At 41.0% G+C, this 17,969-nt stretch overlaps 1 protein-coding gene across 5 annotated transcripts in view; it reads right to left on the bottom strand.

Moving 5' to 3' along the window:
* Positions 1–17,969, bottom strand: part of HEG1 (heart development protein with EGF like domains 1) — a 49,058-nt gene that overhangs the window by 15,911 nt on the left and 15,178 nt on the right. For 4 of the 5 annotated variants that reach the window (XM_063116650.1, XM_063116651.1, XM_063116654.1 and 1 more), the window contains 9 exons: positions 15,676–16,011; positions 14,189–14,536; positions 13,227–13,541; positions 9,363–10,742; positions 7,663–7,779; positions 5,627–5,746; positions 4,245–4,336; positions 1,820–1,878; positions 1,319–1,479 (listed from right to left, as the gene is read on the bottom strand). In XM_063116650.1, coding sequence (XP_062972720.1) covers positions 1,319–1,479; positions 1,820–1,878; positions 4,245–4,336; positions 5,627–5,746; positions 7,663–7,779; positions 9,363–10,742; positions 13,227–13,541; positions 14,189–14,536; positions 15,676–16,011 — 2,928 coding nt within the window. The remainder of the gene's footprint in view (positions 1–1,318; positions 1,480–1,819; positions 1,879–4,244; positions 4,337–5,626; positions 5,747–7,662; positions 7,780–9,362; positions 10,743–13,226; positions 13,542–14,188; positions 14,537–15,675; positions 16,012–17,969) is intronic. The other variant, XM_063116653.1, reaches the window with a different exon arrangement.

The following is a 17,969-nucleotide window of genomic DNA, read 5'->3' as shown; positions in this document are numbered from 1 at the left end:
ATGCGGGGGGGGGGGGGGAAGAAGCCATGATGGTTTCTTTTATCCCCTTGATTTTCCAAACCCAGACAGTTTCTCATCTCTCTTTACACCAAAACTTCCTTGTCATCTTGTCAAGACACTGAGTAGTGAAAGGAAATAACTTAAATTAAATGTTCTCTGATAATGCTAACATTAAGGATGAAAGTATAAAAAGGTTTGTTTCTGAAGTTCCCTGCCCTGCCCCCTCTCTTGAATAAGAGCCTTCCACTGGCTCATTTCTGATTCAAATTCAATACAATGCATTCCGCGCCATCTAGCATCTACTACCAGTCAAGTTGTTGTTATTATTATTTATTCAATTTATGAGTCACCCTATAGACAGGCCACATACATCATAAGAACAATTGCAATACAACAGGCGATAAAATATATAACAAAAAATTTAAAAGCAGCAGTTGAAGCAACAACAATTTAAATAATATGCAAAGTTTAAAAGTTATAGTGAAAGAAAATGTTTTGCCTCCTTGCAAATTTATTGTAAATTAAAAAAGGAGAAAACTGTGCTTAAAGAAATAGGATCCCACCCACACTGGAAATTCTGCTGCGTCAATAGCACTTTTTCCGGGATGGTGGTGGTGGGTTTGTGCTATTTGGGTTTGCTGTACATGTGGGTTAAACACTGAGATGCCATTTACAGCATGACCCTATGCATGACTTCTCAGAAGCAAATCCTGCTGAGTTTAGTGAGGCTGACTTGCAGATAAGTGGGTACAGGATTGCAACTGTAACTTCCTAACTTCAAATTGTAATCATTTTTTAAAAAATCCCCTTTCTCTGCTAACAGATTAGTATCCTTGAAAAATATAGTTGCCAAATAAACTTTGCTATGACCTAACCCATTTTTAGCACTGTTATTTATTTATATGTTTTAAGAAAACACACATGCTGTCCGTTTCATGTACCCTTTGCGGCTCTAAGAACTGCGCTCAGATCATTTCAATAGGTTCAAGCTATGTAGTCAGAATTCACTGACACATCTCTTGAGATGAAAAGCCTGCACACAATGACTGTAATGCCACAGAGTCTCCTGCATTTTCTTTACAGGAATGTTTTCATAGAGAGGTAAACTTCTCACACATATTGGAAGAAGGCTTGAAATCTGTATTTTATACTAGGGAGGCTTTCAAGATGACTTCTGCTCCAGTGTCTGTGTGTGTGTGGGGGGGGGGGGGAACGCTGTTCAAAGAAAGTTTGGAAGAAAGAAAGCTTTAAAAAAAGAAAAGAAAGTTGTATTGAAAACTTTACAAAAAAGCCACAATCTTCAAACATTGAATTTTACCTCTGTAGAGCAGTGTAAGGTTAGAGATGAATTGGCAAGTCTCTGTGGGAGCTTTGCAAGCCCGAATATGGCTTCTCAAGGTGCTGACAATTTCATAAAGGGTGACGTTGGAGATTAAGGAAAAGGTGCTCAAGACAGATACTTGGATGGTACCGGATTGCCTGAAGAGAGAGTGAAAAAATGTAAACTCTGCGTCACCATTCCCACAGAGGGTAGAAAAACACTACCACTAGGGTGGTTTTAGCATAGTGTAAAGTGGTGGCTCTGACATCAATGGAGCAATGAATCCACTCTGGGTTTCAGTCAGGAGCTTCTACATCTTGGATAGCTCCTTTAGAGTTCTGACTGGTTTGACTGAAACCCGGAGCGGATTCGCTGTCCCACTCACATTGGAGCCACTCACTTCCACTGACCCTAACTATGTCAAAGTTGGGAGGGGCAAGAGTTCAAATCCAAACGGTGCCACCAAAGACGACTGTTTCACTGCTTCATGCTCCTTACCTTGATGCCTTAACAGTTGAGCTGTAATAGCCAGGCAATGTTGTAAGTGACTCGTTTAGCTGAAGAAAAGAAACGAAGAAGAAGAAGGGTAGTTATTGTATTGCTGTATTGAGATTCCACTTGCACCCAGGTTGGCCAGGCAGCTGCTAATGGCCAAGAGGTGCCCTCCATCTCCTCTTCCGCCTGCCTGCTGACTGCCGGGAGGTCCTCCTCCTGCCAAAAGCAGGCACTGATAGGACGATACAGGAACTGGAACCACCACTGTAGTGGGGTGAAGGTGTGGAGGCATGATGTTGTGGGGGACATGCCAAGTACCCACGCAAATCTGGACCCAGTTCTGCTCACACCCTTGAATAACAGGCGATGTTTTGCTAACTGTAAAAGCACACAGTATAGGTTTGAGTGCAAACTAAGATTTAAAAAATAACATGGACCTCATGGGTCATAGGAGAAAAGGGCAGGGGAAGAAAGGATGGAGAAAGAGTTCTGGAGATTAGGATGTGATCTAAGAACACATCCAAGCTTTCCAAGAACATGCACATCTTTAAAAGACATCTTCCTTGGGCTGTAGCACAGCCAAAGTTTTCAGTCTTTTCATTTTGGTGAACTACCCAGAGAGCTTCAGCTATAGACTGGTATAGAAATATAATAAATGAAATGAGTTAATTTCTGTTATAACCTTTAATCAGTATCACAGGAAGCTGCCTTATATCAGGACAGACTTTGTCCATCTAGCTTAGGCAGAGGGGTTTTTGTTTGTTTGTTTTTGTATCACCTGCTACCTGATCCTTTTTTTAAAAAATGGAGATACCAGGGACTGGATCTGGGACCTTCTACATGCAAAGCAGGTGCTCTACCACTGAGCCATGGCTCCACCACATGTTGGAAATTGAAGGTAAGACCAGTGGCCTCTCTTCCCTGCCAGGTTAGCTAAGGCCGTGTCTTGATGATGACGCCTTGAAACCCTGTGGTATCGCAGCTGTCGGGTGGGAATGTTAATCTTCATTGCAGGAGGAAGAGTGCGCTTTCTGGACAAAAAAGTCGCAGCATCAGCAGCCTTTTGGCTGGTCACACCAAACTTCTGCTCTCTGCCCTACGTCCTACCCTGGGCCTTGATCTGCCCCGGGAACACCCCCACCCCACCCAAGTTTGAACCTGAAGCAAGGACACCACCGACAGATGGAGGTGACCTCGCAGCAAAGGGAAAAGCCGTAGTAAGTCAGCTACTTTTTAAGCATTCTGTTTCATCAAAAAAGCCCATAGTGGCTGTGAGCTGGTGGCTGCATTATATAAAAAACACAGTGCGACTACACAGCCACCACAGGATAGACAGGGTGTCTAGACAGCCCCTAGGTCACCAGACAAAACTGTCTTCACTGACGTACAGAGAGCCTCTGTTTTAGAGGGTGAGTGATGTGATACTGCTCCAATGTTTTAAAAGTGACACAATGGAGTTTTCTTGCTCCTGATATTAGCTCCCTCACATTTAGAGTCTGTCAATGCCAATGAAATGTGCATCTGAGATACAACATATGTACTGACAACATGTGTAAACGTGGTGTTACTCTGTTGAAAAATGTACCGGTTTGAAGGGGAAAAAATGTCATATTTCAACTTAGTATATTACTACCATGTCTGTTAATGTGTGGAAGTGCGAATTGTACTATAGAGAGGTCCAACTGTACCCAGGTTACAGATTGGAAAACTTAATAGGGAGATTGCGAGACAACATCCTGCTTATTTTTCTTGAGCCGATGAATCTGATCTCAACATGTTCTGAGACCACCTGTTGAAGCATCTATTTGCCCACTTTTTTCATATTTGCCCACAAAACAGAGTAGCAAGTGTTGCTGCTGCCAGCCTATTTCTGCAAATCTAGTATTTTGCTTTGGCCAAATAAAGTAAGCTGAATAGGTCTTTGTTGTTGTTGTTGCTGCTGCAAGAAAACGTTTTGGATTCAGGTTAAATGTTATCTCTCAAGAGACTCTACAAAGGCAACAGTGGATGGGATCTTTTACTGGCAAAGAGAGAAGGCTGCCGTTTTGCAGTTCTTGTTGCTTGTTGTACAAACCATGACAAAGGCAATTCTTTGGAATTAAAACGAGTTCCTGCAAAGGGAGCTACAAAGGGAGAATGGCACCAAAGGCCTTTCCCGGAGTCAGAAGTGATTGTTAGCTCAGCACCATGCGGCTGTGGAGTGACTAGCTGCACCCAGCATTATCAGAGCCCACAGTGAGCTCCACTAGCCATTTAGCCCCTGCGCACCTCTGTGGTGCTGAGCTAACAGCCCTCATGCCCTGCCTTGTGATTCTCTCCTGTAAAGTGTCAGACTCCTCTCTCCCTAAATTGCCACTCAGAAGCATCTTTCTGCCTCCAGAAAGCTGCTCTCAATACATACTATACAGAAGTAGCTTTCAACACTCACCATGTTTATGATGTCTTCTTCAACTTGATGAAGCTCTGAGTACCTCCCAGTTGTGTTAAATGTTAATGGGAACTGGCCAACAAATGTTCTTACTGAAAACAAGAGGATAGTTTATTAGTTAACACTAGGGCTATATTCCGTCATTACCACCCCCACCACCCCTATTATTTCCATATAGACACACACGAATTCAATTTCCGAAAAGCAATTTTCCTTTGTAACAAGGAAACAGAAACTTTTTAATTTAAATATGGGTACTTTGTTTCTAAGGGCCAGACTAGATATTGCCTGATGTTTTTCCCCCCTTTAAATAAAAAGCAGCTAACTCATAGATTGATCCCTGGCATTTCCATGCACAAACGGACGCCATACATTGCGATCCTTTGGAAGCTTTGCTTGTGACCAGTACAGCTACTGTTGCAATGCAGAAAGCTTAATAACAATGGTAATAGTTTTGAGAGAGAGAATTCCATTAGCCTCTTTTGAAATATGCAGAATAGATCTCCATTTTCCTTAACTATTGAAATGCCTGTCCTAATAACGGGTGGACGGGAGAGAGCAGGCTCACTTATTTTAGGTATATCAAGGAGGTGGCGAGAAGGCCCATGCATTTCAGGGGCACATGTCTTATGGGAGATGCCCCATCAGTAGAGGCCAGGCTTTCTAGCATCAGGAACTGGAGGCACATTTTGCTCCAGCTGCAGTGATGTCCCTCCGTGCAGGGTTTACTTTGCAAATATGTATGGATGGCAGCAATTCATTTACAGCAGAGAAAATAAAGGGGTGTGCTTAAGAACATTCTTGGCAAGAGGGTTAACACTGCTCGTTGAACGTGGTGATCCCATTTTGGGAGAAGCAGGTTTTTTGTCCTCTCCCAACTGTCCTGCTGATTGCAGCTATTTTACCTTGTCTTGTGAAATGTAATCAGGGCCACTGAAAACTGACTTGTGTTGGGTCTGAATTGCATGAGGATCCATGTGTGTGAAGCTCCTCCCACACGGGTTTGTGTGATTCTTTCCATGACAACTGAGGCAGTTGTTGTCAGCGAATGCCCTGCCCCAGAAGTCACCTTGCTCCTGAACACACACGGATTGAATCCACACCATTCAGTAACTTGAGAAGCATCATACCAAGAGGTAATGAAAGAGTTAGGCCTAATTTCTTAGATAAGGGAGACTGCCAAGAATACGGTTAACTCACAGTTACACTATGAAACCAAGGAGCATTTGAAGTGTGAAATTATATAAATTCCATAGTGTCATAAAGTAGTAGCCATCAAACTAGGATCACAAATTAAGAAAATGAAGTTAAAGGTATTTCTGGTAACATAAGCAATCCCTTTAGAATCAAAAGATTTATTTTTTGCCCCTCAGCTCTCTTACCCAAATTGCACTTTCCTTTTTCCATCCGGTAGCCCAGAGAACACATACATTGGAATGACCCCTGTGTGTTAGTACATGTGGCCAAGGCCGGGCATGGATTAGACAGACACTCATCGACATCTGAAACAGAAGAGGAAAAACAAAGGCCTGTAGAAGGGCAATGTATCCGTTTGCTCAGGGGAAAGCAGCTGCCACAAGGGCAACAGGAAAAGGAACAGAATTATTGCAAAGTGAGTGACTGAGTAGAGCAACTGTCACATCTCAAGCCTGCAGTATATAGAGGTATAAGAGCATAAGAACATAAATAGTCATGCTGGATCAGACGACGAGTCCACCAAGTCCAGCATTCAGTTCACACAGTGGCCGACTAGCTGTTGACAGGAAACCCACAAACAGGATATGAATGCAACAGCAACCTCCTGCCCATATTCCCCAGCAACCGGTGTACATAGGCTGCCTTTGATACTGGAGGTACCATAGGGCTACAGGACGGGTAGGTACTGATAGCCATCTCCTCCAGGAATTTGCCTAACCCCCTTTTAAAGCCATCCAAATTGGCTATCCCTATCTCTCCTCTCTCATCTCACACTATTGCCCCGCTCGTGCTCTTCGCTCCTCTGATGCCATGTTTCTCGCCTGCCCAAGGGCCTCTACTTCCCTTGCTCGGCTTCGTCCATTTTCGTCTGCTGCCCCTTACGCCTGGAACGCTCTTCCAGAACATTTGAGAACTACAAGTTCAACCACAGCTTTTAAAGCTCAACTAAAAACTTTTCTTTTTCCTAAAGCTTTTAAAACTTGATGTTGTGCAGACTTCTACTGTTACTTTCTACTGTTAGTTTTTCCCTACCCTGTGCCTGCTTACCCTTCCCTGTACCTGTTGGCATTCTCTTCCCCTCCTTATTGTTTTACTATGATTTTATTAGATTGTAAGCCTATGCGGCAGAGTCTTGCTATTTACTGTTTTACTCTGTACAGCACCATGTACATTGATGGTGCTATATAAATAAATAATAATAATAATAAATAATAATGGTGGCCATCATTACAACTTGTGGTAACAAACTCCATAGTTTGATTATGGGAACTCAACCTCCATCCAATTCTGACCAAAGGAGATCAAACACACTAGCAAAAGGCCAGGCAATACTTTCTGACTCCTACAAAAAGACTTGGGTTAGGCTTGCTTGCTGGTCTGAGACTTCTTGCTGACTGTGGAACCACCTGCAGCACTGCCCTCTGTTCAGTCCATTCTCAGCTTCTCATTAATTAGATAAGACAACTGTAAACACTAAGAAATTCTCCTTGCCAGAAACTCAGGGAAAACTGATGGGAAACTGATGAAAAACACTCTACAATTGCTGCCGCCTATATTTGCCACTTGGGAAGAAAGCCTGCTGCTTTCCTCCAGAGGCTAATGTGGGCAAACATATGCTTGTTACACATCTTCTCTTATTAAGAGTGTAATATGCATTAGACCTGAATTATGCATTGGAGGCTGTAATCTCATTTAGTGCTTATATGTGGGCTATTTCATTATGCAATGATTTTATTGTAGAACAAATACAGCAAAATCCACTTAAGCTATGGGCCACTTTCTGGTAAAAGAAGGAGCTCGCCAAAAATGCAGAAACTGGCCATCCATATAGTCCACTGCTTAGATTTATCAGGTGTGGCAGATACACAGTCTCAGCATGTAGGTATGGCTAGATGGTCTTCAGTTCCCCTTTCACACCATTATAATAGTCTTCAATTAAACTGCACATACTTTTGGGTTTGAGGGAAGGTACAACTTTTCCAGATTGCTTACTTGCTCTTTCTCCTATAAAGCTAAAATTTTAAGTTTCTAAACATTTACTTTTTTGTTACTACTAATATTTCTTAAGCATATAACTTCATACAAAATCCTTTGTGGCAGTATTCATTCATACTGTCTAGAGCTCTTTACAACCCCTAATTACATCCATTTCTGATCCAGAACAAGAGGATCCACCATTATAAAACACTGGTGTGAATGGCTGCCATTATTTCTCCTTTACCCATACTGCAGTCTTCTCCTTGCCATCCAGCTGAACATTGGCATTGGAATTTGCCCGTCAAGCCGTCTGTAATGCATTTCCCATTTTTAAGACAAGAATCAGCGGTGCACACACTGGCTGCAAAATAAAATGTTTAAAGAATTACGTCAGGATCATCAGATGCAACTACGGCATTATGCAACTACAAATTCAATTATCAAGGCAATAAATTTATCTTTCATAAAATTATGCATCCTCTCCTGATATCTAGAATTACAAACGAAGCTACGTGTGACATATGCCACTCCAGAATTCAGTGGCAAAAGCACACAGTCCAGACCCATCCTATGCAGGAATACTGCTGGTTCCCAAAGAACCCAGATAAGAAACCAGTTTCCATTCATTCTGCTGGAAATGGTGTCCATCAGGCGAAACACCAGTGGAGTCTTACCAGCAAGTGACACTTTCAAGCCAAAAGGAAGCGATGCACTTCTCAGTATAGCTTCATATCAAGGGTGGGCAATTTGTGGCCCTCCAGATGTTTTGGCCTAACTCCCATCAGCTTTATGCAGCCATTGGTGAGGGATCATGGGAGTTGTAGGCCAAAACATCTAGAGGGCCATGCTTTATAACATGGACAAAACTGGGATTTCATATGATAGGCATAGTGGGGATGACTTAGACCACAAACTCCTACCTCATTTAAAGGCTGGAGAATATTGCTGCCAAATATTGATCTATTATTTTTGCTAAAGGAGCAAATTCAATGATTCACAACAAAATAGCTATACACATAAACTATGCCATGCAAGCAAACAGCATTATTAGGTGCCCCACCCAAAAGATTGTTTCTACTTCTGCAAGCCTTGAGGTTCCCTCAAGCATACTGATTCCTCCCTCTTGTTTCTCAGTAGCCCTGTGTTTTGACTACATAGCTGTCATAACTCAGCACCTGAGTTCACTGTTAGTATAGATGATGTTTTCTGTTGTTAAGAAACACTGCCAAAGTTTGGGAGGTGCTGCTTCTGTAGGGAGATGCTGCACCATCAAGGTGAGCTGTTCCACCTATTCCCTTCCCCTCTCCCCCACTCCCACCTGGAGACTTTAAAAACAAGGCTGGAGCTGCAGTCGGGGAGGCCCTGCTTCAGGGGGAGAGATGCTTTTCCAACCAAGTTATTTTTTCTTATCTGCTCTGTTCTGCTGTAAACTTGTATTTAGTATATTGTTTAGTATATTGTTGTAGTGTATTGTTGGGATATTTCTGCTGTGAAGTTGCATTTAGAGTCAAATGGATGATTGTATTTATTGTAAACAGCTACCTTTATTGTACAACGCTTTGTAATAAAGCACTATGTACATTATTATTATTATTATTATTATTATTATTATTTCCTACAAATACTTATTGTAGATATATTTGATATGGGTCATTTATATATTTTTCATATGGATTTGTTTAAAGAAAAACTTATCTGGCTCCCACCCCACTCAATCTCCAAATCATTACTGAGTCTGTGTGGGGTGCTAGAGTTGGTGGTCTTTATGGCCTTTTTCGAATCACTCTTAGTGTTGTAGAGCTATCTATGAAACTCACAGCCACTTTCATACTTTTTTAAAAAAAAATCTACGAAATGAATTCTCATCCAAATGAGCATTTATATTCAACATTAAATTCATTTTTCATGCTGCAGCCATTGTCAGCCATTTCAAAGAAGGTTTACCTTTTCCATGGGAACTTGGAAATGCCTTTGGGCTTTGTAACCGTACAACTGTAGTTGGTTTGGTGGGACCTGGCGAAGCAGAAAAAGGCCCTGCAGTGGCTTTGCTAGAAGAAAACGTTTTAGGAGGATGGGTAGAAGTGATAACATGCTCTGTGACTTTAACAGTAGTTGCACTGGTTTTTTCTATCCCTTTTGTGGGCATTCCAGTGGTGTGAGATATTTTGGTAGGAGAGGGCGGTTGAACTTTGTGAGGCTTTGTAGTGCCTGAAAAATCTGTGCTTGATGCCAAAGTAGACAATCCTAATGTTGTGTGAGTTATCTTTGGAAGGTTCTTTCCTGTCGTTACCTCCACCAAATCCTTTTGAGTGGTTGTACTTGGCAAAGTAGAAGTTCTTGCTTTCGCTGTCTCAGAAATTGTGGTAGTTTTCGGCAAGGACGTGGGAGACATATGCAAAACAGGAACATTTTTTTCAGCACTGGTTCCTGGGAAAGAAATGTTTTGTCCTTCTGAGTCCTTGGTTTCTTCTAGGGAGATTGTCACTGGTGAAGAATGGTTTGTAAGCTGTTCAGTAGTTTCACTCAGGAGAGGAGAAGGTCCTGTTGACCTCGGAGCAGTACTATCCTTCAATGGATACCTCCCGGTCTGGTTGTACTTGCTGTGAGGACTTCCAGTGGTGGATGAGTCTATTCCAGTTGTTTCTTCAGATGCAGCTATAGAAGCACTGGTTTCAAGAATTTCGCTAGACTGTGATGATGAAGGTGTTGAAGAAAGGGAAGGCAATAAAGATGGCAATGGCAGCAACGTGGGCAGCGCTGTAGATGACAGCTTGGGTGAAAATGTTATTAAAGAGGTTAGATGAGATGATAATGGGAAAGCAGAGGAAGATGATGGAAGAGGGGATTCTGATGACGAAAACGAAGTTGGCGGCTGAGTTGTTGGAAGTGCATCCTGTGTTGGTGACGTTGGAGGGGAAGATGAAAATGATAAAGTGCTGGGAGATGTTGATGGAGATTCTGAATAAAACTGAGTAGTATGTGGCTCCCTCACTGTAGAAGAGTACCCTGGTGTTTTCGGGGAATGTACAGCCAAAGGTTCTGTTGATGGTGCAGAGAAATCCATGGTGCTTGAGGACATGTTACTTCCTTTACTCTGAGTTACAGAAAAGGAGGACTGAACTGATTCTGAAGGGCTGGAAATTTCTGCATAAGAAGTAAAACTTTCTGATGAGTCAGCTGATGTGCTGTTGTTTGAAATAGACAGTAACGTCCTTTCCCCACCCCTTGTGAAGGTGGTTGAGATGTACGTGCTGTCAGTATGAGAATCAGAGATTCTTTTTCCAGTGTCAGTGCTACTCATTGGCTGATAGTCCATTCCAGTGTCTGAAACACAAGCAGAATGATTATTAACATGAAATTTCTAGTGATATGAGAAATATCAAACACAGGAGCAAAGTACTGTTATTGATAAGTGTCACCACCATTTTATGTGAATTAACTACCTTGGGATGGATGGTGGACTACTATGTAATTCATAACTTTGTTCACGGGGAAAAACTAGACAAAAGTCATGTTAGGTAGCAATATTAATGGCAATTAACAAAGATAGTAACAGCCTATATCTTTTTTGTTGTTGTTGAGGATGCTCCTAAACATGAGGCTGCTGAGGACAACAAGTGATCAGTAAGGAATAGATAATGCATATTACTGTGCTGAGCTGCTCATAAAATCTGAGTTGTAAATCGGTCAGTGGGTCATTTAAGTCTAAACCCTCTATACATTTATTTCTTTTTTTGGCTTCCCCCACCCTTTGCTTACTTTTTCCAACTGGCCAGGGTGGCTAATAATAATAATAATAATAATAATAATAATAATAATAATACAAGAACAAATAGATTAAATACAATTTACAGTATTAAAGCTAAGCATTTTTTAAAATCTCGTAACTAATGTCAACAACTATTTCATCCTAACTTCCACAAGATTTCCTAAGCAGGAATGTTTTTACAATGCTTGAATAAGCCTCTAAGGTTGGCAGGCACTTCTTGAAAATAAATTCTGCAACCTTGGTGTTACCATTGAGAATTCTTCTAGGTCCACTGGTCCAGAGTATTCCTGGCTAGGGACTGGATGGGCAGTTTGCTCTGTGAGATGAACTTGTGAGGCCCTCTTGCATATCCCTTTGTCTCTTGAGGTACAGTTGGTGCAAATGTGGGAACGGGACTTCTCTGCAGTGTTACCCAGAATGAGGCACTTCCTTATCAGGAAGACCTGTTCATCCCTGACTCTGCCACAGCAGTTCACCTGTTTAAAATACTGGCCACAACAGTGTGGCAATAGAGTGGGGAGGGGCTTTCCCACTCATACTTTTTGTCACCAGGAGGTGATAGAAGAGAGCTATATACTACAGCCAGCACTGTGCAGGTCCATGGTTGTGGAGGGCATGGGTGCAGGCTGCTGAGATCATCAGGAGTGACCATATATTCAACAACTTGCTTGGTGCATGGTGCCAACCCACCTCTAGCTGGCAATGAAAGGTAAGGGGAAGAACCCCCCTTACCTTCTATTCCCACACCATGACAGCTGGTGGATTTACCTAACAAAGGGCCTCAGTGTCTGGCCACTGCTTGAAGATGTTTGTTGCATAAGGTTTCTTTCTTCCTTTTTTACTTTTTTGCTTAGTACAGGATCTCTCTTAGTTTTACCTTTCGTTTTCAACACTATTTTTGTGGGGTGTTTTTTTTTAAAAAAAATTCTACTGTAATCAATTTAAGATGCAATCCTACGCTTGTTTAGATGGGGGAAAGTCCTACAATTTGCAGCATTCCCGAGCCAGTATGGGGACTTGTAGGATGTTTCCCCATCTAAATGTGCATAGGATTGCATCCTTATTGTCTTAAGCACAGGTCATGACAAAGAGCTTCATATTCAGGTTTTAAAAGGCCATATCAACAAATGTCATCTATAATAGTCTATCAATGAAAATAAATGATCAGAAAAGAAAACCAGCACTTATTATCCTTACTGCTATTACATGTGTTTCAAGATAACACTGATGTAGTTTTGCCAACACAAGATAAAATAGGTCCATTTCTTCTGCTGTTATCCTGTTGCTGCTGGCAAACAAAATTAGTGTTTTGTTGTTTGGTCCAGTGATCCAGTCCAGCCAAAGAGGTTGCCAGTTATTTCAATCAAACATTTAATGGATTTTACTGTGCCAACCAAAGGTCATGGCAAATATATACTATTGTTTTAATCGTTGGATCATTTTTGAAAGAAAAGTATTTAAACCATTCATTTACTTCATCGAACACCAGAGTTTTACTGTCTTTTCAGTACCAAATATATATTGCACCAAAACAATATGGTAAAATAAAGATAGCATTTCCAACCCTGCATCCAGGCAGGAATGGAAGGCAGGGATTCAGAAGTTCAGGTTCAGGTTCAATCTCTGTATTCATCCAGTTCCACCAACAAAATATGATCCAACGAAACATGCTGCCCTACATCAGGGGTGGAGAACACACGTCCCTAGGGCACCCCATTCTTTTTTGCTCCTCCGCTACCCCCAAATGGTGCCCAGTGTGTCACCAACTTTGCCACCAGGACTCTCAGAGTGCAATTTTGCATTAAAAACAAGTTACATGCTCCCCATGCATCTTGTTTTAAAGCAAAAACTAGGCCTATTTCTCGCTTCTGATTTGCCACTGAAATTCATCAGTGCCAATTTTGGTGGCAGCCAAGGGATGGAAATTGGCCCCTGGACCCTCTAAAGTTACCCACCCCTGCATTACATGCTCAGAGAAAATATATAGTCTTTTCTTTGCCTGATTCTGGCAGGCAAGGCAGTGTACAAATAAAACTAACCTGAAGATTCACTTTGGAAGGAAGAATATGTTGGTATCCTCAATGAACTAAGACTTTGAAAGGTCTCAGTTGAAGGTCCAGAGATACCCAGATCAGTCGTTCTAGAGTATACCTCTGGAGAGGAAAGATTTAGTTCTGAGCTGTTGTACTTTTCCATATACAATGAGGTGCTTTCTGTTGCTTCAGCAAATGTAGTGTTAATCATGGCCTGTACAGTTTGCTCTTCTCCTTTGCGGAAAGGTGCTGAACTGACTGTGTTTTCAGTATAAGAATTTGAAACCCTTGAGCTGCTAATTGAATGATCACCTCCAATAGCTGAAACAGAAATTTAGAAATGAAATTTTAAAATTACACTCACAGCAAAGAGCTTGCTATCAGAAACTGTATAATTAATAATGAGTGCTACAGTGAATTATAAATTGACTTCCATTTCGAAAGACATTGGATTAAGTCAAAACCTACAGTTTTGCCAAGGGAATACTGCAAATAGTACTGTACCCCAGACGTCCTTTGGGCCAAACAAATTCTGTTTTGCAAAAACCAACCCAGAAATCATACAATTCATAGCAGACATTTTGTCAAGAGGGTTAGAAACCTGACCCTCATGACTTCTGAATAGTGTTTTTATTAATAAGAGCCTCCGATCTATATTTGTATTTGCTAACTTTTCCTAGAGACGACTCCTATTTATAGAATCAAAGCTACGCTTAAGTCTATAAAAGCTGCAAAAAGCTGTCTACCCTTAATGGAATACTTAGTTATAAGACGATGCGAAGTAAAACTTATGTATATTAATGTTTTGGAAACTGTCCAGAGAGCTTTGGCTATTGGGCAGTATAGAAATTTAATAAATCATCATCATCATCAATGTTCCTATTTACAGTACACATGGACATACACAATTCAAACAATGGTGAGTACAGTCTGTTCTTCCTTCATTCTTTGTCTTAAAGAAAACTCACTTGATGAATCTTTTGGTGACGATGAGTACATTGGAACTACAGAAGAATGTTCATGTGTGTGCTCAGTAGAAGGCATAGTGAATAGTAGTTCACTTAATGAATCATTATGTTTTTCTGTCTCTGTCACTGAAGTCAAGGTCAAAGTTGGATCTGAAGACTTGAAAGTTTCAGTATTGTAAGTGCTACTGGCTACTGCATCAGAGGAAGTGTTGTTATCTGGTAAAGACCTTGATGTCCTTTCTCCACCATGCGTAAATGTAGTTGATAGGTATACACCATCTGTAGAAGCACTGGAAAGCCTTCTTTCTTCAACTGATCCTTTAACCGTCTGAAGACTGCTTCCAGTGCCTAAAATGAGATTAAATATGATGGGAAAAACACATACAACAACTGATCTTGAAAGACATCCAAGTGTGTACACAGTCCAGAGAAATATGCTGCTAATGTGGACTTCAGCATTTAATCCTTATATACTTTTGATACCACAGGGGTGGGCAACTAGTGGCCCTCCAGATGTTTTGGCCTACAATTTGTATCACCCCTAGCAAGCATAGCCAATGGTGGAGGATCATGAGTGTTTTAGGCCAAAACATCTGGAGAGACGCAAGCTGCCTACTCTGGTGCTACAGGCTTAGATTGTTTTGTCTGCAATGAGATTTAAAGCATGTCTGTCTCTGGATGGCATCCAGTGCATGATGGATCTAGAAATGAGATCCCGCATGAGTTTCAACAAACCTGCCAATATTCTGTAGGGTCCATGGAGCTGCATGTAGATGGAGTCTTTTCATAAGGTTAATGCTGAATACATGCTAGCATGGATTTTGTTTTTAAATGAAAATATTACACTTCGTTGTTTCAGAAACCAGATAGCAACATCTATAGCCAGTGGGTATTTGAACTGTTTTACAGTATTGCTATAGAGTCAGAAATGCCTCACCAGTATTTTACAGCCTGCAATTTCATAAATATCGTAATAAAGAAGTTTTCAAAGTTGCAGTACAAACAAGGAATACAAGTGCCAAGGAAACAACAATATGAACAGCCAGATAATTGTTGGCTTTTTACTCCACTGCAGTTCACATTGTAAAAGAGACAAGCCATTGGCCAATTTAAAAAGGGCTTGTCTCTTTGGCAAGTGTTGTACCTCAGGGCAGCTCCATGACAAGCAGGTTTGTTGCATCTATCGCAGCTGCTTGTATTTTTGTATTTAAGAATACATACATACAAACATGCTTGTCACTGGAAACAGAACTGTATATGAAATTATTTGTCACAAAAAGCATTGAGTTGCCCTCAAACAGCAAAGTTCTATTTACATGGTTCACATTTGAATAAGTATTAGTCACTGAAAGTTTTTTTTTTAAAAAAAACGGGGTGGTGGGAATGGAGAGAAACTAAACAGAGAGACCAAGAGGCAGGAAATGAAAGCATGGCTGGGTCTCTAGCAGAGTTTTAACTGAAGCATTAACAAAAATGGAAAAACTCACTTAAAAAATCTATTGTAGAAAATGAATAAATGGACGCTTTGGAGGAATATGTAAGTAAAGGCTCTTTTAAAGATTCTGTAAAATCCATCTCTGTAGATGAGGAACTTTCCTTTCCACCTTGTGATGTAGTAGAAGATGTTAAAACTGAGGAACTGGTGTTTTCCAAATCAGATGTTGGGAGCTCTGTTGCATCTGTGGATTTGCTCATGTTCGTTAAGGATGCTAACGTGCCACCTCCACCCCTGACGAGTGTGACAGTAGAGAATGTACCTTCAGTCTGAGTGGTCCTTTTTTCTATATTGATGTTGCTAAAAGTATGCTGGCTACTCTTTACATCTAGAAGAAAACAAACAGGAATGAGAACTTTATGAGCATTACAAGTTCAAACTAATGCAATGCACATACGTTGACAGTGCAATGCAGCCTTCTTTACTTTGAAGTATTCCCCAATGTGTTCAGCAGAACTTACTCCCTGTAACCATGTTTACTACTACTATTATTTTTCAATGTCACTTTCAGGTCATTGCCATCTCATTCACATACATTTTTTTAAAATGTGGAAAGTGCTCTGGGGCACTGTTACATTTCAGCATTTATTTATTTAGATTTATCTGCACTAGCATTAAAAATTATAAAAGAAATGATATAAACAGTTTCCTTGGGGTACACAGAATACTGTATTTTTTATTTATTTATTAGATTTATTCCCCACCTTTCCATCACAAACAATAAAATAAAAAAATCATAATTAAAATATAATAGCACATTTGTTAAAACACACACCAGAAACAAACAAACAACACCCGTCAGCTGAAACCTGTTACAACAACTGACAAGTCAGTTTTAGGACCAAAAGCTTGTCTGAATAAAAATGCCTTAGCCTGTATCACCTATGGTTTATCAAAGAATATAGCCTGGTTTCCACCTACTCTTTACCTTCCCAAACCCAGTCTAAAACCTCAAAACCTCAAATTTATTATCTAATACTTCATTATGGCTGAATGTAGTCCCTGAATTATTCACTCCCCAAATTCTCATTATCGCAGCACTGGCAATGACTCACAATTAGGCTAGTAGAAAAAATCAGTGGAAGCACTCATAAGTTAAATTACTGGAATGAAAATATAGATTTTTACAATCTGAATTTAAGCAGAATAGAGGGGTCAAAAACAGAGAGCTCTGTTTCATCTGTGGATTGGCTCACATCAGTAAGCAACCCCAATGCCTCATGTCTGCTCCTGACAAGTGCAACAGAAGAGAACGTCCTTCTGATACCATTAATACCCACTGCCCCTGTGAGAAGCCACTGACCTCTTTGGATACAAAGGCCTGGAGGCTTCCAGGGTCAGGGTGGAGGCACTATTCTCTTGTAGCCACTGTGGGCCCACCTAGGCAACAACAGCAAATGGGGAGAGAACTTTTTACATCACTGTTGCCCCAGCACCTCCAACACCCTAGCCTAATCACAAAACTGAGAATCCCCATGGCGTGTTTCCCAGTCTAAACTATATTATAGCTCACAATGAGAAGTAGGGACATCATGTCAAGATTCTCTTTCCACCTTCCCAATCTTTGCCAATGACAGTCATCAGGATGACTGTGGAAGCTCACAATAATGTAACCATGATTCATATGGTGACTTGTATAAACATGCATCTGAGTGATAAGAGAAGTACCATGGGGATGCTGATTTGCACAGTATGTATTAACTTCCAACCAGCTCTTTGAGCAGGAATCCTAAATCTTTTAGGGAATATCTGGAATGTTGAAAGTGTCATGGGTGCCCTCACAAAATGGCTGCCATGGGGGGGCATGGCCAGTCACAAAACACCCATATCACAGAAGTCAAACTGATGAGACTTGCCCAATAATCTAAGTACAAGGTAGAGGAGGGTTCTGAGCTCCAAAACGCAAAATAATTCTTTCGATCTTACAATTTTCTAACACCTATTTCACAGAAGGCAAACTAATGCGCTTCAGAGACTAGTAACTTGGCCAAGAAACTGAGTACAAGACAGATATAGGGGCTGAACCCTAAACGCCAAGTCACTTATTTCCCTACCCCACCCCACAAAACACAATGAAATACACATTTCATATAAGGCAAAGTAGTAAGGCTCAAAAAAACTCACACACACACACACACACACAAAAAAAAACATCCCTTCTACATTGAAACAGTGCTCCCTCTCCAGGACTATAAAGCCCAATTTGCATGGGGGGGCCCCCTCTGTCGAGCCAGCAGTAATCCCCGCTTTTTCACAAGAATTCTGCTTTACACCAGACAAGTGAAA

This window comes from Elgaria multicarinata, chromosome 2 (assembly GCF_023053635.1).
Source record: "Elgaria multicarinata webbii isolate HBS135686 ecotype San Diego chromosome 2, rElgMul1.1.pri, whole genome shotgun sequence".
NCBI classification, from domain to species: Eukaryota; Metazoa; Chordata; class Lepidosauria; order Squamata; family Anguidae; genus Elgaria; species Elgaria multicarinata.
This window is presented reverse-complemented; position numbering and strand designations above follow the sequence as displayed.